This window comes from Parasteatoda tepidariorum, chromosome 3, assembly GCF_043381705.1.
Source record: "Parasteatoda tepidariorum isolate YZ-2023 chromosome 3, CAS_Ptep_4.0, whole genome shotgun sequence".
Classification (NCBI taxonomy): domain Eukaryota; kingdom Metazoa; phylum Arthropoda; class Arachnida; order Araneae; family Theridiidae; genus Parasteatoda; species Parasteatoda tepidariorum.
Genome location: NC_092206.1, coordinates 65,310,948 through 65,335,536, shown reverse-complemented (window position 1 = coordinate 65,335,536; position 24,589 = coordinate 65,310,948). Strand labels below are relative to the sequence as shown.

The following is a 24,589-nucleotide window of genomic DNA, read 5'->3' as shown; positions in this document are numbered from 1 at the left end:
ATTTAGATCAAAGTTACAATCTGTGAATGAATGAATGCATGAATGGGTCCGTCGTATAAACGGGTTGAGACTTGTGTGTGGCTTAAGTCGTATTCTTAGCCATAGATGGAGCCTCTGAGAAAAAGAAACGCACTCTCTGCTTTAAATGCGCTTGGTTACACCAAGTAGGCTTGCTGGATAGGCAAGTTGCATTAAAAACAACAACAAATTATTTAAATTACGAAGATCTCGGAACAATCTAAGTTGCAGTTGTTGAGAGAATTTATGTTATAAGAAAGATCTTAGTACTCTTGGAAACAAGTAGTTGACGAGCAACTTTAGAAAATCTTTTATTTAACATTAATTTTAGATACGAAGAAGCTAATTACAAGAGACGAGCGGTTCATATGTATATTACAGAATTATGTATTTAGCGTTCTTAAAGTGGCGATCAAGATTTTTAAAGTTGACTAAGAATAAAAAGTTTACGTAAGCGAGTAATTTACCGTAATAGAAATAAATACCTAAAATAGTTTTTTTTAAAATTTAGTTTTAAAAAAAAAACTAAAAAATTTGTACTCACTAAAATAATTTTTCTGTATAAAATTGTAACTTTTATGAAAATTATAGATTTTTAACATTTTTAACAGGTGTAAATTAGTTTTTCTAAAAACTTATAAAAAATACATTTCATTCCTAATCGTAACTTTATTTGAAACGTTTCCCCTATAACAGTAGTTCAATCTATAATTTTTTAAAAAAAAAGATAATTAACCAACTTAAGCAATATTTATACCGGTTACTGCTGAACTATAGTTGAGAGAAACCATTCAAAGTCCGTGGCACGTTTTTGAATGGTTTTCAGACAAACTTGGTTAACAAAACTTTTGTTCTAAATTAAACTGCAGCCGTTTTTTCTATTTAGTTCACTTTAAAAAATGTTTTTCCTGAAAGTGTCTTTTTTAATACTTATGCTACGTTTTCTTTTTTTTCTTCTTTTTTAATTTAGTGTCTTTTCCACTCTATGAAACATTTTGGTGTATAATTGACACCATTTGTGGTGTTTAGGTGAACTAAATACATTTTTAAAAACCGAACTGTAGTTGTACGAAAAGCTTTTTGAAACTGTCGTAATAGTTATTGTTTTACAGAATTAATGCAAATATATTATTAAAAATTTGCTTGTTCTTTAGACGAAACGTTTTTGCAATGAAACCATTATTTGATTCTAATGTGCATAAAATATGCGCTGTCAGTAAACAAAGAAACAAAAAAATAATGCTTTTGAATTTTGCTCGTAATAAAAATTAAAAAGAAGAAATGAATTAAAAAGAACTGATATACATTAATTTAATGCCTGTAGCTCGACTTATTACAAACAAAACAAAATACATGATAAAGTTAAAGCTATTTTACGAAATCATTGATTGAAAGGAAATAAAATTGTTTCATCGAAACGCAAAATAGTTTTGACTTTCATTAAGAACTTGCTTGTTCAGCACTATTGCTTAACAAATTTTACAGACTGTAGTGAATATGACAAGGAAAAATATATAAATTCTGTAATTAATACTTGAAATGCATCTATGCATTTCAAGTATTAATTACAGAATTTATTAATCTCAAAAAAAAAACCTAAAAGAACCCGTCAAAAACTTTATATTTTTGTGCTTTCCTATTTTTCTTCGTATTAGAGATTTGTGAATTTATTTAAATAAATACTGAAACGGTTTCTAAAAACTGGGTTCTGTAGAGAGTTTTATTCTACTTGTTAATCGTAATAATTATTTCTGTGTTGAAATGTACAAGTTTATAATTATAAAGTTATCTTTAGACCAACGAAGAGTTCATCCTGACAAACGATTGCCATCGAAATTTAGAATTAACGTTATAAAAATGACAAGAAGCTGAACTCTGGAATAAAAATAGTTCAAACTTTTACCAATAGATGGTGGTGTCTGTTCATGACAGCTCTCATATAAGACATAATTTAAATATTTAACTTGGACTACAGCTTCCTTGTCTCTATCAATCGCCCTACCTACCCCCCTGAATAACTTTTGCAGAACCTGGTCGTTTCGGGATGTGTGCTTGTTCCGCTCGTTCATCACATTCTAAAATATAGTATTATAATAGTCTTGTTTAAGTAATATGCTTGTACATAGATCGAAACAGTCTGGTATTTCGATAGTACTCGAATATCAAACTTACATGTACTAAATTATTACAAGCAGTAATAGGCACAATATTTAAAGTAAATATATATATACTAGTGGGCTGCTCCCCCTGTTCGCTAACGCTCGCCAACCCCCAAAAATTGCTACGCTATCTTATATGGTTTGCTTCGCTCGCTACTAACTTAGGTACATTGCAAATGCACAAAATTCTAAGAATTCAAAACAATCATTCAAATCCATATAAAAACTTTTTTTTTCTTAAAAATTACATCTTTTTAGTAAATACTAAGTTATTAAAATAAATTTTAATTCAAATAAATGACATGTAATTCGTTAAACCTATTAGAAATGTGCTATAGTATAATTCGTGATGTAAATCAGAAATCGTCAGATAAATTCGTAATATATAAATTCGTGAAATAAAGCGCTTTCGACAAAATACTAAAATAGAGACAAAGACTACTCACTTCTGCCTAGCTTAATAGTATGAGATTGTCGCAGCTGATGTTCTCTGGTTATTTCAGTTTTTAAAAGCGCTATATGTTGAGCCACCTCAGCTAGATTTGGCATGCGACTTTTTAGCGACAATCATTGATCGATTCGCCGTGTAAGGGAAATAGTAACGTAAGCAAAGCAAACCTTGCCACCGGCGGAAAAGAAATACAGCCAAAATTTGGGAGCCACGTAAGAGAATTATATATATTAGATATATATATATATATTTCTCTTTTGTATAAAATGCACTGAACTTACAAAATACTCTTTCAGAGCTTCAAATTAAATTTTAGAATGATCTGTTGGGCAAAACTTCAAATTAAATTTTAATATCCATAATATGATACATACTTTTAGTGTCCAGAATCCAAAACCATCGAGAAAAAGACATTATTATTTTTTAAAAAAGTACATTTTTTCTGTTTGGTTTCACCACTAAAATATCGTCAGCACAAATTAATTAGCAACAGACATCATTGATTCATAAGAATATTTCAGATAGACTTCCTCGGAACATTAAAGTTGATCCTTATTACGTATAAATCTGATTATTAGTACAAAAATTATTTCGAGTGAATCTTTTTAATTATTTCCCCCCCCCCTCTCTATTATGCAGCACTATTGAATATATACAGAACATAATTGGCGACAATTGCCCTTACATCTACGAAATTCTTACCATGCATTTTTGAACGCGTATTAAATTGAAGTAAGTGAAAAAATACACTGAAATGAAATGAAAGTGACACCCTTCAATAAATTATGCATAGTTATTCGTAGTTACGTAATAGAAACTTAACAAAAAAAAAAAAAACTATTTAGTATATAATCCTCCTTGACAATTTTTTTTAAATTCCTTTTCCGAGCATTATTAAAATACAAAATGGGATAATTTTTTTTTCTAAAAGTTAAAATAAAAAAACAAATCTTGCATATTTCCTTGAATTTTATAGTCTAAACAAGTTTAAAGAAAGCATTTATGTTTCATTTAATGTTTAGAAATGTTTATCTTAAAGGTAATTAAGCAGTGAAACTAGATTTTATCACGTTTTGATGTTAAGGACAAGATTGTTTGATTACTTGAATGCTTAAAGGGACTTTTTTTTTTCATTTTAAAAGCTGTTTTTTATTATTTATTAAAACCGTTAACATGTTACAACTAAATTTTTTAAAAATTTTATTTTTTTTTCTTTCTCATTGTTAATGAATAGCGTCAATATTTACGAAAACCACGTAAATCTCTATATAGTTCTTAATTCAATATTAAAATTTGTTTGCATTCAAAACTTTTTGAAGGCTTTTTAAGGAATTATTCTTTAATTGAAATTAATACTTTTATAAAGTCGAATAAAAATTTTATTAATTTAAGATTAAAATGCTTGACTAAAAATTGAAGACCACAAGTGAAGAATGGTTTATGTCCATATGAGCTGATTTTTATTGTTTGTAAAAGAAAGGTTTTTCCGAAGTGCAGCCCATTTTCACTGTGTAATTACATTTAACGGCATTTTTGTAAAAAATGGACATTAACCGTTTTTTCCCTAAACCGTTTTATCATTTGCTTATAACTATAAAGGTTAATTAGTTGTAAATGCTGATTAATTGCTTTGACTAAAATTCATTTATGATAAAATTCTTTTATATTAAAAATGTATTAATTTATTGATATTAAAAATTATATTAAGAAAATTAATGATATTCATGTATGATAACAGCATTTTATTAAAAATTATATTAAAAGAATTAATGATATTCATTTATGATAAAAACATTTTACTAAAATTGCAATAAAATATATTAAAGATTACTTATAAAATATGATTAAAAGTATTTGAGAGAAAACTATTCTTAAAAATACTTGATTGAAAATAAAGATTATTAGTCATATTTTAGATTGAATTCTGCTATATAAAAGATATCAGCCATTTTTCTTTTACTTATCCATTGACTTTTAATTAAGGAGCATAACTTTTAGGAAAGGAAGCAAATAATTGTAGCTTGTTTGCTTCCTTTATTTAGTGAGAAGAATTATTCGTAATTTTACAATTTTATTAATATTCAGCATTTTGAAGGTAGAAATACAAATTTAAATAGACAAAATGCTACAAAATTGATTCTTATGTTGAAAAGGAATAAATCGCTTAAAACGCTTAGAATCATTTGGAACACTTTATTCCGTTATATCTCAGAACTTCAATTTTGGTGATCAAGGAAAAAAAACATTTTTTTAAAAATTTAGACCAATTAGAGTTATATTTAACGTTGTCAACCATTTGAAACGTATTGGTAACAATGTGATTGGCTGAGAGGCAAAATTTTCCAGGAAGAAACTAAACAAAAATTTCCATTAAAACTAAACATGATCTCAAGGTCTCTTTAGCAATCGAAATAATATATGTGTCTTTTTGCTAATTGATCTTAACTATTAAAGTATTAAAATTAATGTTAAATGACCATATATTTTGTGAAATAATTAGCTTTTAAAATATTTGTTAGCTAGCCACTTTTATAAAGTTATGGGCCAGGGGTCCCCAACCCTATGCCCGCGGGCACCATGGCGCCCGTCGATCGATCTAGGTGCGCCCGCTCCTTGTTGTCAACGATAAAATATTTCAGTTTTCCATTTTCCCAATAAATGCTTTGCAAATACATACTGAAGTACGCTGGCTCAGTAAAGGTAAAGTACTTGATAGATTTCTACATTTAATTGGATAAATAAAAAATTATCTTGCAACCAAAAATCAAACATTTTTAGAATTAAGAGATCCTTTTTGGCTAGCAGATTTGTCTTTCATAACGGACGTAAGGGAAAAACTAAATTATTTAAACTTGGAGCTGCAAGGAAAGGAAAAACATAAAGCAAAAATGATAGAGGCCGTAAACTCGTCCGGAGCTAAGCTAGTTTTGTGGATATCACATTTGAAAATTAAGTTTCTTGTGCACTTTCCAAACTTGAAAAAATTGATAGGTGACAGTGAAATTGACTTATTAACATTTGTCATCAACCTCCAATTGCTTAAAGATCAATTTAAAAAGCGATTTCAGCAATTTAATATTATCGAGCCTTTGATAACTTTTTTGTTAATCCTTTTACCAACCAAATAAACGTAACTGTAATACAAGAATTTCTTCAAGTAAAGCGAGAAGAATTGGAGATAGAAATTGTGGATCTTCAGAATGACATTATCCTCAAAACTATTATATCACATGAGAAATTCTGGAATATAGTTGAAGGAATAAATTCCATTCTTAAAAAGAGCATCATATTCTCCCAATTATGTATTGGTGGCCAGCGAAATGCCATGTCAAACACCACATGCCCCTGTATTTTATAAATAATTTTTATACTTCGTATGTTTTGAAAGTAATTTAGTAATCTTTTATTTTACAAAAAAATATTAATATTAATTGTATTCATATATTAAATTAATTTTTAAAATTAAATTTTTTGTGCGCTATATGTAGGGTGCATTATTACCTATGTCTACCAACTATAAATTTATCTTGAAAAAATAAATGGTGCCCGCCATTCGACCGATATTTTGGTATTTGCTCTTAGGTACAAAAAGATTGGGGACCACTGAGTTATGCTATTGCATACTAAATTTTGAAAAAAAAAATTAATAAACAATAACTTCTTTTTCTGAGGAGTTATTGCTAGTCAAAATTTTGCAAATGGTCAAAGAATTAGATTAAAATTTTTTTTTAATTTTAAAAATTTGAATCAAATTTACGCAACTTTTGTGTAGTTCGTGTGTCTTTAGTCTTTAAAAAAACAGAACAAAACATTGTTATTCATACAGTTAATACGAAATCAAAATTTCTTCTGTTACAAATATATATAATAATGTTTTGAATTAATTACTTCTCTTATTCTTCTTATAAAAAATATAGCGCTCTTTTAATTGTTAAAAAAAACTATTAGGGATGTTAAAATAGCAAAAGTAATTTCAACCCCTTTTTATTAATTCTTTTATCATCATTTTTAACAATAAAAGGTGTATTTTAGAATTAAAACTTTGTTTTTCATCGAAAATAAAGCTACAAATAAAAGACCTGTACCATCATATAATAGTCGAACAGTTTTTCTCTCGTTTACTCGGTCAGGAATTTCTCGCGCTATTGCAAAAAAACATTTAAATTGATAATTGACCCGTTTCATTGCAAATCCTGAAAGAATCCGATTTATTGAAAGTAATTAAGATAGCAATTGATGTTCAAAGTAGATAGAAAGCTCTCTTTAAAATAATTAGAAGTGAAAGATTTTATTACAGTTTGTATCAAACTATTTAAGAATTGAATATATTACTATCGAATCGGAGAGCGGCATTGACTCAGATTTTTGAAAAATAATTGTTCTTTTTATTACTCTCTAACATTTGGGATAAGAAAATAATTTTTTTAACATCCCATAAAAGTAAAAATACTATTTGTGTGAAACTTAAAAAACTCAAAGTCTATAGAAAGCTTTTTAAAAAAAATAACTTGTACTAAAGAAGCTTTAACTTACATCTGACTATTGAGCATATGATTTTATTATTGAATTATGAAACAACGTTTACTCGCAGGTTTTTGAAAATCTAACTCTTTTTGTGAAATATTAACACTAGCTACCGAAATAGTTTGGTATAACTATTAACTAACCAACTATTCACAATAATCACCTCATAGTTTGCATAATTTCAATTAAAATGTTCAAATTTTTAAACACTTGTTGTTTTTTTAATTCGCTTACTTAATTTTTGCAAGATGTTTTTTTTCAGTGTAAGTAAAATAAAACAGAAATTTTTAAAACAAAATAATTTTTGCAAAACTTTCATCAGAATTTAAGACATCACAGTTCATCTATCTTATATTTAATGTATCTTTTTAAATTACTTAAATTCATTTGTTTATAACTATAAAAGTTGTTAATTAGTTGTAGTTATTGATTAGTTACTTCAGCTGCGATTAGTCAAAATAGTTTTTGAAACTTTGAAAATTTCATAGTATTTCAATGTTATTTGGTTACAAGTGTCATCTCTTGTGATTAAGGAGTGCCTCACAAATGACCTATGACTGGAAAAATTGATGAAAGGAAAACGAAAAGAGATAGAAACATCGATTTTCAATATTCTACTTATTAAACCATAAATTATTCTTACCAACTTTCAAAGTTACTTACAAAAATATTCAACTCCATTCTATCTATTAATTGAAAAAATCTGCAAAAATATGTTACAAAATAACTAAAATTTGTACAATAACGTAGTGCCGCCTGATAACAAAATAGATGCTCAATATTCTTTAAGTACGAATGGCTTTTTATGCAGTTAAAAATGTTTTATAATTCTTCCAGTCGACAACGCACTCTGTTGAAAAGCGTTGTAACGAAATATATATTTAGTTTCCTAAGCAGAACGCAGCAAATAGTACCTTTCTATCTTCCATTTTTCTTTGACTTTTCAAATCAGCAATCAAATCAGCAATATTTAAATTATAAAATCCATTTCATGTTACTTTATAACGTAATACGTAGTTGTCAATTTAGGCGAAAGTTTTCGAAAAACCTGTTGGTTAATCAACAATAGATAAACGATAACGAAAATCAACTTCTCGATACAAGAAAAATCATCTAAAAAATCTGATAGACCCACCAAAATCCAGCTTTTCGTATTTATTATTTTTGTAATTGTAAATAATTTTATTTATTGATACAAATTTTCAAACACCAGAATGAACTGTAAAAATCAAAGATATTGAACCATACATCAAAGAATTAAGTTAAAAAATACCCCTTAAAGACGAATCACTTTCAATTCCATGCAGTTAAAAAATATAATATTGCTTTAACTATTGTGAATGAAATATAAAATAAAAATTATAAATGATATTGGATATCATATAATAAATTTTTTTAATGAAAAAGATTTATTAAAAATAAGATACAAATAATGATTCGTCAGAAGTTGAAACTGAATAACATTACAAGTTCAGAAACTGTAATGTTATTCATTTTTAAAGCTTCTTTTTACCCTCTTTTTTAAAAAAAAAATATATATATAATTATAAATGGATAAAATGTAGAGAAAAACAGTGTTTTCAAAATCTTTACTAGGAAATACTTCTAAGGTTTAAATTCGTTTTTGATCGCAATGAAAATTTATACAATTATTTACAGGAGTAATATTTGAAGGAAAGTTTTTAAGCTTAAGTTTTTTAAGTTTAATTGAATTAACTGCCACAATACAATAATGAAAATCACTAAAAAACCACTTTAGAGATTTATGCACCAATTCATGAAAGATTACAATGGAAGAACTTGAGCCGTTACAATGATAAGCCACATGCTCCCTAATTGTAAAATTTTTCACCTGAGTTTTCGAATTGTTCATTACTACTGTTTCCAAATAGATCCCTTACAAATTTCTGTCAGCGAAATAAACAGAAACATTTCTCATGTAAAAATTAATTTTATTTAACCAAAAACAATCTCGCAACAGTTTAAAAAAGAGGCTGATCATCATATTACCCCAAACCAGATAAATCATGTACATGAAGACACAAACTGTACTAGTTTACAAAAACATAGAGCATGAATAAACATAAATTGCTCTACTATTCAATCATGCGAACCAACCTTCAATTTTTTTATGATGCACCTCTCTTATAACAAGCTGGTATAAATGCCAACTTGTGCTGTGGATTTTAAAGATTTTACATAGTAGTAGCATAACAATAATTAAAATAAGAATTTTCTAAACAGGTGCTTACTTCACCAACAAATAAAAGCATAACTGCTGAACTTATAGATCTTTTATACATATTTTTGTGTGATTGATTTATAGTAGTGGGTAAAAAAAAACTTTTGCAAACTTTAGATGTTTTCATTTCCACCATTTTTAGCAATAATTGTTAGACTTTAAAAGCACTTATGTGTTTTTTTTTTTTTTTTTTTNTTTTTTTTTTTTTTTTTGGCAGGAAAATTAATTTTAGATGCCTGCTGTTTATTTTTTGACGACATTTTTTAGAAGGATTCTAAATAAATGCAATTAAAGAATCCTTTATGGTATATCTTGCATATTTAGAATCTCAGCCTGAGTTAAGTAAAAAAAAATGTACACACATGGGATAGCAAACTAATATTTAAATAATAAAATAAAGCACTAACAACATGTGGAGAATAACTTTCGGGAATTAAACAACATAAAATATGAAATTTCAGAAGAATTTTCGATATTTTCCTCACACGAATATAATTTTACACTCCCTAGAATAGGTAGTTTTTAATTCACTGTTACAAGAGAATACCTTATGACTTTAGAATCCACAAACTATATGCATACTGCTGAAAGCATCAATACTCTAGTACTGAAAGAGATTTAATATACTGAATTTTTTGGCTTTAATGAGTTTTTTTAGTTATTGATGAAATTTCAATGTTTTACCTCTATTGTGTATATTCTGCAGACTTCATTTTTGAAAAAATACATAGATGAAAGGTTTACGGAGTGACCTGACCTTTCTGGAAACTTTCATTTTAAAATACTTTGAGATTAGGGAACTTTCGAAAACTTTCAGCCATATAGTATTCAGGCATTTTTGTAGATTTGTTGTCAAAATTTGCACTTAATTTTATAATTTTCCAAATATTATATTCAATTTACCGTTTTGCATGGAATAAACGTATCCATGAATATTGAAGCATCACGTAACAAAATTCATAGAAAGAACCTTAAAAATTTATTTAGCTTAGAACTAATAAATATATATGAGTCACTTACAAAAATTCACAACAGTGCGTATCTGCCTTACAGTCCTATAATAACAACGTGAAATTACAATGCAAAGCATATAAATCAATTTCAAAATCAATTATGAGAACAAATTTCAGTACAAATTTAGGTATAATATTGATTAAATAAAACATAAGTATCGGATGCAGCGACACCGGACCCAAACTAAGGCACATTGTATACTGTAAGTAGCGAAGTTAAATGTTGCCCTTTACTTAAACCTTTCTTAAACAAAATGAGAAGACAGACGATTGCAAGGTTGCTTTGAATTTAAATTAAAAATCAAGTTCAGCAGCAAAAAAAGCAGGAACTGATTGCACTGTTATTCGAGATAACTAAAACAGTGTTATAATTAAGTTGAAAGCAAAAAACATGAAAATAAATAATTAAATGAATGAATAAAAAGAAAGAACACTGAGCCTTTGGGTTATGGAACCCGTATTTGTCTGAAAAGGTAAACTCTTTGAGGGAATGATACAACATAACATGGGAGAAACATGAAATATATTTCATTATAACTGGGGAAGGCAATTGTTCTCGTTAAAAAAAAACTATTTATGTACATTACGCAAAACAAGAAGAAAAAAAATACGTTAGCTTCTGAAAAATCGAATTTTCAAAAAAAATCATCTCCTAAAAATTCGATTTCTCAGTAACCATTGCACCTATTTCCCTCAAATTTTGTATTTTGCCATTGTAATCTTGTATTTTTTAAAAAGATGTAAAAAAGTTTGTATGCCATACAATTCAAAATTTGACAATATAGACCTTTTTCGAAAATTATTAGATAAAATAAATAATAAATATTTACTGAAAGTATTTTTTCCACGGAATTATCTTCGGATAAACGAATTTTATAAATGTGAGCAAAAAATTTTAAATTCAATGAGAAAGTTATAACGAATAATCAAAGCGAAATAACGAAGTAAGCAAAAAGTAAAATTAGTATAAAGTGGTTCAAACTTTGGGTCACATTGCAAGCAAAATTGTGGAGGCCATATTTTCCAGATTGCGGCTTCCACTTATATTTTGGGTTTTCACAAGTCCGAATTCGTCCTGAAAACGGTATGTTTATTCAGAGAAAGTACGTTTTTGTGTCTGATTTCGTACCTTAAAATATTGTCGTTTCTAAGTAATTAGCATATTTAAAGTCGCATTCTTGAACCATTAAGTCCTAGAACGTGAAGATCCGATCATTAGATCAAAAGTTACTTGGGGGGTCGGTTTATTTATTTATTTTTCTTTTTTTGTGTGTGCACTACATGCGTAATTTATCAGTTTGATGCATTTTGTTTCTTCTTTTCTATCACGTCTTTTGTTAGTAGCCTATAATAAAATTAATTATAATAAAAATTAAAGTAATAGTAATATGAGACTGCAAACTTAAGTTGGCATTGATAGCCATTTACTGATAAGCTTACTGTTGAAATTTTTCATGGTTTTATCTTGCCATTTACTTTGAACGAGAGCTAATTTCATTCAAGAAGATCTCACTTTTTTCCTAAGTTCTAGTTCACCAGTTTCTGCCAGCTTATTTTTCGCTGTTTTCCATATTGTTTTGTAACTTTATGCGTGGCCTGCCACCCTTTCTTCTTCACTTTTGACTTTAAAATGCTGTTTTATTCACCAGGTTTTCATCGCCATACCTGTGTGCATGCATGAAGCTTTAATTTAGTATATAATGTTCTCTAAATTTTTGTTGTAATTTCTCATAATATTCTATTCTCTAGATTCCTTTTTCCTTTACTGCTCAAAAGAAGAAAAAAAATTCTCAAGATATGTTTCCAGTTTTAAGATTATCTGTTTCTCCACATATGATTCTTTCATTATCCAATACCCTCTACCATATGAAACTAATGATCTTATTAATTACATCAATATATTTATTTCACTGTTTACATGTTTCGATATAAACTGGCTTCATTGTCTATAATAGCATCTGTAATTCATATTGATTCGATTCTTAATATCAATATTTATTTTAATATTTTTTACAATTGTTGCCAAATATTTAAACTGAACAATTTGCTCGAAAACTAAATTATTAGTCTTAATGCAGGAGTTCCAGGCTTGGCTTAAAGCTATAAGAATTCCAGCATAATTTAAATAATTCCGTCCATTGGTTCGACTGTTTATAAAAGGCGATAAAATTAAGTAAATCATTTAATTATAAAATTCAACAACTTTGTATGAAAATATTGTTGTATTGAGTTATAGATTTAAATACATTTTAATCCAGTTAGAGTCAGTACAACCAAATAGAAGTAGAAAATTTAAAAAAAAAAAAAATAAACCTTAGAACCTCGGGTCAAAAATATGTTGTTAGTTGCTTAAATTGAAACAACACTAACTCTAATATTTAGAAGAATTTAGATTTGGAACAATATAACTGAAATGTATTGGTGTCACTAGCGACATATTTAAACATATATTTATAAATATGACCTTCCTAAAAAAATAGTTTTGTTTTTGTATTAAAATTCTAATTCTTGAACTTTAAAATATGATTAAAAAATAAAATTAAACTTCTATATGTTTAGTTTATCTTAAACGTTTTTCTTATCCTTTTTTTTTTCAAATACGAGTTAGATTTTAAGCATAGGATTGCATTAGAGAATTTATTTTAGTTTCCGAATCTTGGCATTAGGCTAGGAACATTACAAATACGATTATCAGGGTAAATTACAGAGACATTTCCAAATCAGAGGCTGAACTCCAAACTGTAATAAATCAATTAATTTTTGTTTGCACAATTCTTATTGGACGATTCCTATCCACATCCTACTAGAAGCGTATTTCTATTGATTATCTGCAACTCTTTGATCATTGATAGATTTCCAGTAGACAAGTAAGTGAAGTGATGTCAGAGTAGACATCTCTATACTTCTAAATATTTGTTGAAGAGTATAATTGCAAAATTGAGGGAAAAAATTTAACAAAATATTTTAGTCATTTTTAAATTGTTAGGTATTTATTTTTATTTCAAATTTGTCACCATAAAAGACAAACACGTGAAATCAGTCTTTTTCCTTAAGAGTGACTTCGCACATACATCCAGGGAAACTTTTTACAAAATTATTTTAGTAATATTATTAATTTATAAGTCTAAAAACTAATTAACTACGCATATCACGCATTACGCAATAATGTTTCGAATCTAGAATTTTCTTCCGTAAATCTCTTTGTTACTAGCAATAGTAACATTAGTGACAAAAATTTAAATAGCGATATTTTTTTTTTGTGAACATTTAAACGAAATTACGATTGAAAGAATTCGAGGTTACGGCGTCTAACATTTTAGCACGACTTGATTCAAAAGTGATTGTTTGCATTATCTGAGCTGATTATAATGCGTGCCGAACTGGAAAAAAAAACTGACCTTCAGGGAAATTTACTGATCACGTGCCACTGTCCATTTAAAAACTGTATTAAAATTTTCTCCAACGCAATTTCCCTTTTTAATTTCATGTTATTAAACTATATAAATTATTTTAACTATGTATTCATTTAATGTTTCATCAGAGGACTTACCTTTCTCTTATAAACACCTGTTACTTGAACACTAAGCAATATATTGATAATACTATCTGGCTATCAGGAGAGTTCCTCCAGATATCATTCGTGTTTCTGTGGTCCACACATCGAATACGGATGTGGTGTTAACTGTTTCGTATTGGTTTAGATTGGAAGACTCTTGTTATATCTTAAATTCTTTCTCATTAGAAATTATGTAACTCTAGTTACCTTAGCAATAGTCAACGTTAGATTTTCAGTGGGGAGTTCTCGTGATAGCTGAATAGTAGTGACTCCTCTTACTTTGTTTGTATCGACTTTTAATTTTTTCTTATAACTCAGTTTGCTACATTACGCTATTTTTCTTACTTTGAGAAAGTAATGTCTTTTGTATTTGACAAAATCTAGCCACTTTTGGCTATTGTGCAATTAAATTTTTATTCAATTATAACCAATCTCTTTATTGCCTAGATTTAACCCTTATAAGCTGAATTTTTATAAAACATATTTTTCATACTTTTTTTATTATTTTGTATTAATTTAAGACAAAATAATTAAAATTATTATATTTAGTATTTTAATAATTTAAGCTTATGAAATACAGCATAAAACACTGGTGTCTTTTTCTGTGTAAAGATAAAATCTTCTAAGCATAGCTGACTTCCAATTTTTTTCTTCAAATTTGCACTTATTTAGATTTAAGAGAAACATTTATTCATCATTGAAATTTCTTTTATATTTAAAATCAATTATTGATAAATTTATGTATATGAATGAAAAAAAATGTCAAGCTACTTTTTTTAGGTTTCATATTTCAGTACAAATATAATTCCGATAATCTAACAGATGTTTTTTTATTAACAATTGGAGTATTTTTTTTTAATATTTAAAAATACCAAAACATATTTTTACTTGCAACTAGAGTGTCAGACAAAAAATGTACGAAAGGGTGTTTCATCTTTGTTAAAGGATTAAAGCATGACTGTTCATTTTCAATGCCACCCTAACTAGTTGTATATCCATATTTAATGCTGGTATTTATGAAATATTTGTAGATTTTAATTTTGAAATTTATTTTACTTCCTAAAACAAATGGTCATATTTAATATTTTCTAAAATTATATAGAAATTAATTTAAAATAGCATTATTAATGCTCAATAATAGTTTTTTAAGAATTGAAACACTAAATCTCTAAAACATTACAACCAAGTGTGGTGTTTATCTTATTAAAATTGATTATCATGCTGGTAGATTTGTAATAAATAATTGAGTAGTTATTGAAAAATTAACGAACTATATTATTCATTAGTTAATTCTAAAAACTTTAAAATTAAAATAAGTTTTATGCAAAAAAGTTTAATTTGAGCAAAGGAATAAAAAGGAAAAGAATAGATCCCCTGAAAAAATAACTTATGATAACTTATCACGAAAGAAACATAAAATAGAAATTTTCTCAAACAATATGTATCGATATCAAGAAATGTTGGATAAATTAAATTATAGAATTTATAAAAAATATTTCTGTTCTTTAAAATTCTGCAAATTAAAATAACGTTTTTATCGTAATAAAATTGAAAGTTGTATCATGTACTGACATTATGAGTATCAGAGATAGTGTATAAAACTTCTTTGTTAGGATAATTGAATCAATCCGATTTGAAATAAATTGATGCACTTTCATTTGGATCTACTGTGTATCCCGATGTTGCAAAGATTCTGGTTCATATTTTATTTAATGAAGTGAAACTTTTGCGACTGGTATTTGTCAATTTTTTTAAAGTGTTTAAGTCTGAGACTTTCTTATGGTATTATATACAGTGGTATAAAAAAAACGATCGACGATTCGAAAAATAATTAATAGAATAAAAAGGTGAATTGAAAGGTAATAGTAGTTGTCCCACTAAAGCTGCACAATGAACTGTTGGATACTGTCTGGAAAACATCCCTGAGGATGATTCCAAGACATGCAATCACAATTTTGATCCTCTTCAGAGGGGATGACTCCTCCGCTTTGTTGGACCGACGACCTGCGCACGAAGTCGAGCACTTTACGGTAGTACAGTTTAACGGGGAATGGGGATCTTCATTCTCTGCGCAGGCTGATTAAAATGGTTATCCAGCCCCACACTGACCAAAGTTGGTGATGTTTGTAGAAGTTTCTAAAAAACACAAGATTGTATGCTTTCCTTTAGACATTTTTTTTTTATATATCGAAAACCTTCTTGAAAATTGCTCATGTGCGATAAATACTTAAAGGTAGATTACATTACAACATGAGTTCACACGCACGAACACACGAATTTTAGCTCGACATCCTCCTTGTTTACTTTATTTATTACTTTACTTTGTCTTCGGCAACACTATTCGGTCCCGCTGTGCTACACTGTACTCCATTTTTTTAAAAATAACTTTAATTTTTTCTTTTGTTTCATGTTATTTGTCCCTTTTTCAATGAAGGAATTTTTAAACTTATCAGATCTCAACATTATAAATTCTGACTTTTCTGCTCAAGTTTTTGTATCAGATTTTGATACCGTTTGTTTGCGATATATATATCTGCTCAANTATATATATATATATATATATATATATATATATATATATATATATATATATATATATATATATATATATATATATATATATATATATATATATATATATATATATATATATATATATATATATATATATATATATATATATATATATATATATATATATAAAATCTTGTATTTGATTCCTGCGGTCATTAAGATCTATAATTAATTAAAGTCATGAACTCTAACAACAGTTAATTATAAAGTATTTGAGTCTTTAGATTTTAGCATGCTCCAGAATTCAATTTAATATCATAAATTCTTAAAATCATCTTATTGTAAATAATGGTCAACTTTTGTGCATAGCAGTCAACACATTTTTAAATATTGCTCAATATTTTAGAAACTATACAGTATCACAAAATTATTTACAAGGTAATACGGAACTAACTTGTGTAAAAGTCATACGCAGAGACAAAAAAAAAGTATAAATTTTATTTCAGTAAGAGTAAACTTAATTATTCAAATTTGTTGCATACTGATTAAATTAGAGAATACCAAATGAAGTTAATAACATGCATTAGAAAATGAATTTTAAAGTATAAGTTTATTGCATTAGAAAAACGCTGATTAAAAAAACAATTTAAATAATTGGAAGGAGGAGGAGTCCAATCCTTGTTCTTGATATGAAAAAGTACTAAAATGTACGAGTATAATTTTATTTCATTCAACCGCTGACTTATTATTAAATAAATTCTAGTTTTAAACGCATTTTATTCATATATTTTAAGCGAGAAAAACACAAAAGTTGATTAAACTCTGACATTAGCGTTTTAATATATTAATCTTAACACAAATTTTCAGAAATCAAACTTTTTTTCTTTCAGGAAATGACTGTGGGTTGAAATTTCTCAGCATAAAAAAGACGTCACTCAAAACATTTAAAATTTTAAAGTCTAAATATTTAATAACTTTATATTCAGCGGCAATTTGTTGTAAAAAAAAGACACAACGAGTTGTGGTTTGTAAATTCAAGGACATAGCAATCAACTAATAGCAATCAGTCGCTGCAAGCACATACTGCGATTACAATAAGCTAACATACGAAATATCTCAGAAATTACTTGGGATCAAGATTATAAACTCAATAAAAAAAATCTGATTGAGCAGGAAAAATCTATTTTCTTTTATTTACCAATTTGTACTTGTTCCAATAGATACCAAGTTCCAAGTACGTCGTTATTTTTCAAATGATTATAACATTCGTTGCACATCCTACCCAATTTTTTGGGTTTATGACGTCTAATGCTTAACTTCGAAGTCTTGTAATTTTGAACCCAATCCAGAAGACAAGGGAACTCCTCTCTCTCCAGCGTTGAGAGAAATTTGCCTTTCGTGGAAGATTTTTTGGTGGAACTGACCCTCATTTGCGTTACATGGTGAGGAAAACTACGAAAACCTCTCACGGTAAGCCTGACTGCAAGGGGACTCTAACCCATAATTCGTCGACCACTGAGGATATTAGGATATTTTACGTCAGCATTGTGATCGGTATAAGCCGTATGCGGCAAGCCTCAGCAATCGACCAGTCAACGCTGGGATGGATTCGAACGTTTTATCCCCTGAGCCTTCAGGGCTCTGTTTAAATGCTTACCAAGCTCCCAACTTCCAAATAATTGTTTAAAAAATTACAAAGTTTAATTGCATCTTTCAATATTTAATAGTGAACCGTAATAGACTGATTGTTAAGACACGGTTTGAGGTAGATCACCAAAGTCCAGCATCTCCAACAGCAGTCAGTGGGCGGGAGGGGAGCCACTTTGAACAGCATGTGAAGGAAGGTGTGCGGTATCAGTCCTCGTTAAACTGTTCTACCCTAAAGTGCTTAACTTCTTGTGCAGGTAGTCGGGTTATAAAAGCGGGGGGAACCATCCCCTCTGCAGAGGATCAAAATTGCGATGGCATGTCTTTGGATTATCCTTAGATATTTCCCAAATCATCATCAATTGCTCATTGTGAAGCTCTAACGTGACATAAATTACTACTACTACTCTAATGTATATTTTTAGGTTTTAGGATAGTTTTTTAGAGATTAAACTTTAATTTTTTTCCTGTTTATTTTTTAGTGACGAATTATGGAACTGATTGGCACGTATCTGAAGCATCTATCAGTTCTCCATACAGAGCATTTTCCAGAGAAAAGCTGTTCGCTGATATAAGTGTCAGGATAGGCTTAAGCAGTGTTAATGTAACATTACAAGGTAAGCTCTAAAAATATACTAAAAAAAAATAACTGAATTGATTTTTTATAAATGCATGCAAAGTGTTCCTCAATCAACACCCTTAATATACAGAGTATAACAAAGGTATCCATCAAAAAAGAGGGGATAAAACTGACAAATAGTTTTAACGAAATCTGACGAATCACTAGTAAAATCAGTCACTGTAAAAAGAGGTATTAAAATTATAAGTGTCTTTTTAGATTTTTGATAAAACTGAAAAGTGATTTTAATTTTTCCTTGAATTTTGCTCATTGAGCTTTTGAAACAGATCTAGTTAAATCTAGTTTAAGATGTATGACAGTATTTTTAGATTTAAAATTTAGGTCAAATACGAAAATCTTTTTTAGAAACATCAGAAATTGTTAATCTTCTGAGCAAACCACAAAGAAGCCTTTACCAGTTGACAACACGTAATATTAATTAAACATGCATTTTTTTTTACCCGAAATCGATTTTTCAAAGTATATTATGAAAATCTTAATTTTTACCCTAAGTTTGTGTATAAATAATTAACATGATAAAAATTTAAACTTCTTTAAAATTATTTTATAAAATTTTGTTGCATAATATACACATTTTGCCGATATTTTGATTGAAAATGAAAAATAAGATTACCAAAATGTAGGTTAAATTAAATAATTGCGTAATTGTAAAGAATTTTCAGCTTTCGAACTTCTAAAACTAAGTATATTTTCGAATATCCTACATTTCAAATAATACATCATCAACATAAATTGAAAAAAACTAAGCCCTAATTAAATCTTGTATTGAAAATTAAAGCATGTTTTTATAATTTTCACTTCTCGCTACAATCTTTTAAATCCTATAATTATCGAAATTTTTAAAAGCATTGACGAAATCATATGGGTCAGTCAAGGAATTTATTTAATCAAATGACATATTAAAAAAATAACTAACACAAATTTCAAAACTATTAATCTCACGTCTGGTGGTTGCATAAAGTGTTTATGCGTAATCTTTTATTCTACAAAATCCTTTCTCACACTTTCATCTAAAATTTAATTTCCCATTTTTTCCATTAAAAAAGCGGATGACGGTAACGCCCGAACAATGTTAGGTTAATGTTTGAACACACCTTTCTTTCTTTTTAAACAATTGTTGCCCACCACGCATAGCTATAATCTCAAAGAATAATCGTTTTATTTATGAAAAATAAAAATATTTGAAAAGTATCGAAAATTTGCATTTTTTTCTTTCCTCGGCTGCATCATCACGGATACGCCCCTACATCATAGAAATTTTGAATCTATACTTTTTTTAAATTATTTACTTTTGATGATTTTGCTTTGTTTGCTCTCCGTAAATTAAAATAAATAAAAAAATAACCTGAATCGATTGAACCCGAAGAAAAATACAGTTTTAAACTATATTTCGTAATATGCTCACACATTTTTATAAAATATCTGAATATGCTCTAACTTCCTATCGATGAAACAAAAATGTCAATAAATGGATTAATTATTTGATTGACATTTGGAACAATTTTTTGAACTGTCATTTTTAGTCTATTTTTTGTCGAAATGTACAAGTTCAAGAAAGTCATTTATAACAAGGGGTCGCTTAAATGTTGAGACTAACTTCTATGATAATTAGGGCAAATCATCAAGATTAAAATTAGCATGAAAATATCTTCCTTCACCGCTCGAGTCGCTACCCTATAATGAATTGTTTATTCGTGTGCTACAAAATAGGTCGTAACACAGGGTAGGCAACTTCTTTCAGCTTTTTGTAAAAATTCATTCTAGTGTTAGCTATATCTGTAGTTTAATGTATTATTTTTTATTTATTTAAACTTATTTTCCAAATGTTCATGAGCAGCGCCACTTTGTACCAGCTCTTTCATAGTGAGGCTTTCGAAGAGTCGGTAAAAATATCAAATTCTGAAAACTTTGGTTTTTAAATGTCTAGCACTTGATAAAATATTTTGTAAAAAGCATAGTAGTTGGCAGGCCTGATAATAGGAAAGAGTGGCCTAGCCGCGCCCGATGACATTTCCGGTTTCTACGCAACTTTAATCCTGACGAGTTTTAACTCGCCTAAAATTTCGTTGCAACATTTCTGAGACCTTCTGTTATATATAACGTTTTAAAACATATACATTTCGATTTTAAAAAAAATTAGCCAAAAATTTAATTTTAAAAAAATCCGTAGCCTTCGGAGCTAAATTACTTTCAGAATTGAAATCCCTTCCATCGAATTGGGCAAAATCAAGTATTAATCAAGTATTATCAAATAAATGCAACAAATTGTTCTCCACTGTAATCTGCAATCCTGCTTAAAATTTAAAGACCTATCCTTTACCATCACAAATAAAGAAGTTGAAATAATTTGAATACTTTCTTATTAATATTATTCGTTGCCTTTTTCGGTGACTTTACCGTTATTACGTTAAGCAAAACAAGTTTTTAGATGTTCGGTCAAAATAATGATTACCTTTTCGCAGTGTCATTCGGTACAGAAAATGATGCTATTACTCGCAACAAACCTACGATCGCTAAAATTCATAGTAATTTCTTCAACGAAGTGATTTTTTATATTAAATTTTGCCTTTATACACAACTCACTTTATTAAATTAAATTAATTCGTTAGATTCTGCTTCGGAAACTTGAGTTTTTCATTATTAAGTTTACTACCGGGTGCACCAAAAATAACCAATGATCAAAAAAATAAAAAAAAAAATAGAAAAAGAAATATAAATGTAAGTTTTATTTTTTGACAGGGAAATTAAAATTAGTTATAAAGTTTATAGGCTAATTTTGCGGCTGGGTGGAAATGCTAATAGCTATGATTATTCATTTGTAAGTTGGGTGATCTAGTTTCCTAAACAGAACGCAGTATAAATTTGTATTTTCTTCTATGTTAATTTTATTGCTTTTTCCAAAGTTTGGTTATTTTTGGGATACCTGGAGTATAAGGCTTGAAAAACTCTTAGAAAAGCAATGAATTTCTCTCCAATTACATTAAGAATATCTGTAAAGCTTCCAAAGATTTTTAAAACAATATATTTTTTAAAAAAATTGCAGTTTACTTTATAATTAAAACCCTGGATGCGTAGTCCAGGAGATAGGTACACCAAGTCTTTACTACCATAATGGAAGAGAAACTTTCAGTTTTTGGCACATTTTTTCAAATTTCCCAGAAGCATGAAACACATTTTATAACTTAATAGGTGTTTTGGTCATGCGATTTCTCATACTCATGAATAAAGTTTAAATCTTTCAGAGGTTTGAGGGACAAGCAATTAATTACTAACGAAAAAAAGTGTTTCTGAATTACCTATGCTTAAAACAAAAGCAAAAAACTTGCAAATTGTATCGATTACTTTGAATATCATATGCTATTGCGGCAAGAAATTTCGTTAACCTAGTTTAAATATTCATAGAGGTATGCTGACAGTTTTATAAACTAATATTTTTGCATTACGTTTTCTTTATAAAATTAAACAATTTTTTTTGAGAATTAATTAATAACAAAAACATTATTTTAAAATTTGAAAGGAATTTGTTAAAAAATTAGATAAGATGTTAGTTAAAAACCAGATAAGATATTAAAGATGCTGGCATTTAAATTAGTCCTTTCATACTTTATCCTTCCATACTTTATTTTATTCATTAAAATTTATTCTTTTGAATCTAGTCACCATGTTTTAAATTTTTATGCTGTAAGTATTTTTATTGCTTGTAAAGTTTATAAATACTTACTGTGTTAATAGTTAAAGCTTAGCAAAATTTAGAATACATTTCAATGAATAAAATAAAACAAAAAATAGAAAAAACTAATTAATTTATAAGTGCAAAAACAGCATCATACATTAAAATGAAAATAGTCCTCTTACTCTCTGAATAAAGTATCAATGCAAAAAAAAATTAGGAAACAAAAGAACAGAGTTACATTAAAACTTTTAGATTATATAAAAAAAGAATTTAAATACGCCGAAAATATTTGCAATGATATAAAACATTCCATACTGGTTAAACACGCCAATTATATTTTCATTGATGAAACTTCCTATATGTCTGATTACATAAATCCATTTCCTTTTCATTGATAAAATATTAGTAAATATACTCACGTGTGTAACTAGTCTATAATTATTCATGTTGTGTAAGATCTGTATAATCAATCTAATGAATCACTTCGTGGAATAAAATATATCGATTTGATTTCTGCTTTAATTTCATTAATCACCGTATAAACAAAAGACAAAATAAGATTGATTCACAATCAAGGACAACTGTGGTCTGAATTTATTTCGAATGACAAATGGACATACCGCGGTTAATTATTCACACGAAACACATATTTAAATTTGCAATACAGTTATGTAACGGCAACTATTTAGATTTCGGGCAATTATTTACCATCCATTTTAATTAAAAACTTGTTCTTGTAAGATTCTTGTATTCTATTCTTTTATCTTTTCATGACCGATGATAGTTATTATTTGCAGCTGCAAATTCCTCTTTTCTTTCCCTTTAGTCAGTTCAATCAATTGTCAACAGTAATATATATTTTTAATTTTAAACTGTTTGTGTACGCAAATTATTTTAAATATTTAAAAAAAAATTTTAAATACGTTTTTATAAAATCTCTAATTGGCAGGATTTTTCCACTTTGATGAAAATTATTAAAATCCATGAAAAATTCTCAATTTTTGTATATTTTTATAAGCCCAAACAGTAGCATAAATTTTAAAACTTTATTTTTCGGAATGATATTACAGTTTAACGTTGAGAAGGCGTGTTAAAGGTTTTTGTTTAGAAAAACGGAAAAGCTTTAATTTTAAACTAAATGTACTATCTTGTAAAAAAAAATATCATGACTTTAAAAACGAAAAAATGGTTTAAATATTTAGCAATTTAGTAAACTTTTGTTTTTAAAATGGCCGATTTAGCATGATTGTTCCACCAAGATGAAATGTCAATATATTTTTATAATGTTTGCTTTTTCATATGAGCACAAAAAACATCATTTATTGTCGTAACTTAAATATCAAAAATATTATAAACGTTCTTTTTCTCAAAATTGGAACTTGTCTTCCTCTTGATATTTTCTATCTCTTTAGTAAATAGTATAGATATCGTTGACTAAAGATGAACAGAAATTAACTTTATATTTTGTGCCATTTTTAAAATCAGAATATATATTACTGGCTAGAGATGGACAGAACTTACCTGATATTTTGTGCTATTTCCGTAATTAGTATAGAGAGTGCTAATTAGGGAAGAACAGAAATTAACCTGATATTTTGTGCTATTTCCATAATTAGTATAGAGAGTGTTAATTAGAGATGAACAGAAATTAACCTTATATTTTGTGCCATTTTTAAAATCAGAATATATATTACTGAATAGAGATGAACAGAACTTACAAGATATTTTTTGCTACTTCCATAATCAGTATAGAGTGCTATTTAGATATGGACAGAACTTAACCTTACATTTTGTGCTATTTCCATAATTAGTAGAGAGTGCTAATTAGAGACAGACCGAAATTAATCTCATGNCAATAATTAGTATAATGAGTGCTAATTAGATATAGACAGAACTTAACCTTATATTTTGTGCCATTTTTAAAATCAATATATATATTACTGACTAGAGATGGACAGAACTTACCTGATATTTTGTGCTATTTCCATAATTAGTACAGGAGGGCTAATTGGAGATGAATAGAAATTAACCTTATTTTTTCTGCCATTTTTAAAATCAGAATATATATTACTGACTAGAGATGAACAGAACGTACCTGATAATTTGCGCTATTTCCATAATTAGTAGACTGCTAATTAGAGACAGATTGAAA

General features: G+C 27.8%; 1 protein-coding gene across 9 annotated transcripts in view; it reads left to right on the top strand.

Annotated features, from left to right (window-relative positions):
- Positions 1 to 24,589, top strand: part of LOC107445688 (dual oxidase maturation factor 1) — a 153,288-nt gene that overhangs the window by 118,418 nt on the left and 10,281 nt on the right. For 4 of the 9 annotated variants that reach the window (XM_071178766.1, XM_071178763.1, XM_071178769.1 and 1 more), the window contains exon 4: positions 18,607 to 18,741. The exons of the other annotated variants lie outside the window; for them this stretch is intronic. In XM_071178766.1, coding sequence (XP_071034867.1) covers positions 18,607 to 18,741 — 135 coding nt within the window. The remainder of the gene's footprint in view (positions 1 to 18,606; positions 18,742 to 24,589) is intronic. 9 annotated transcript variants of the gene reach the window in all.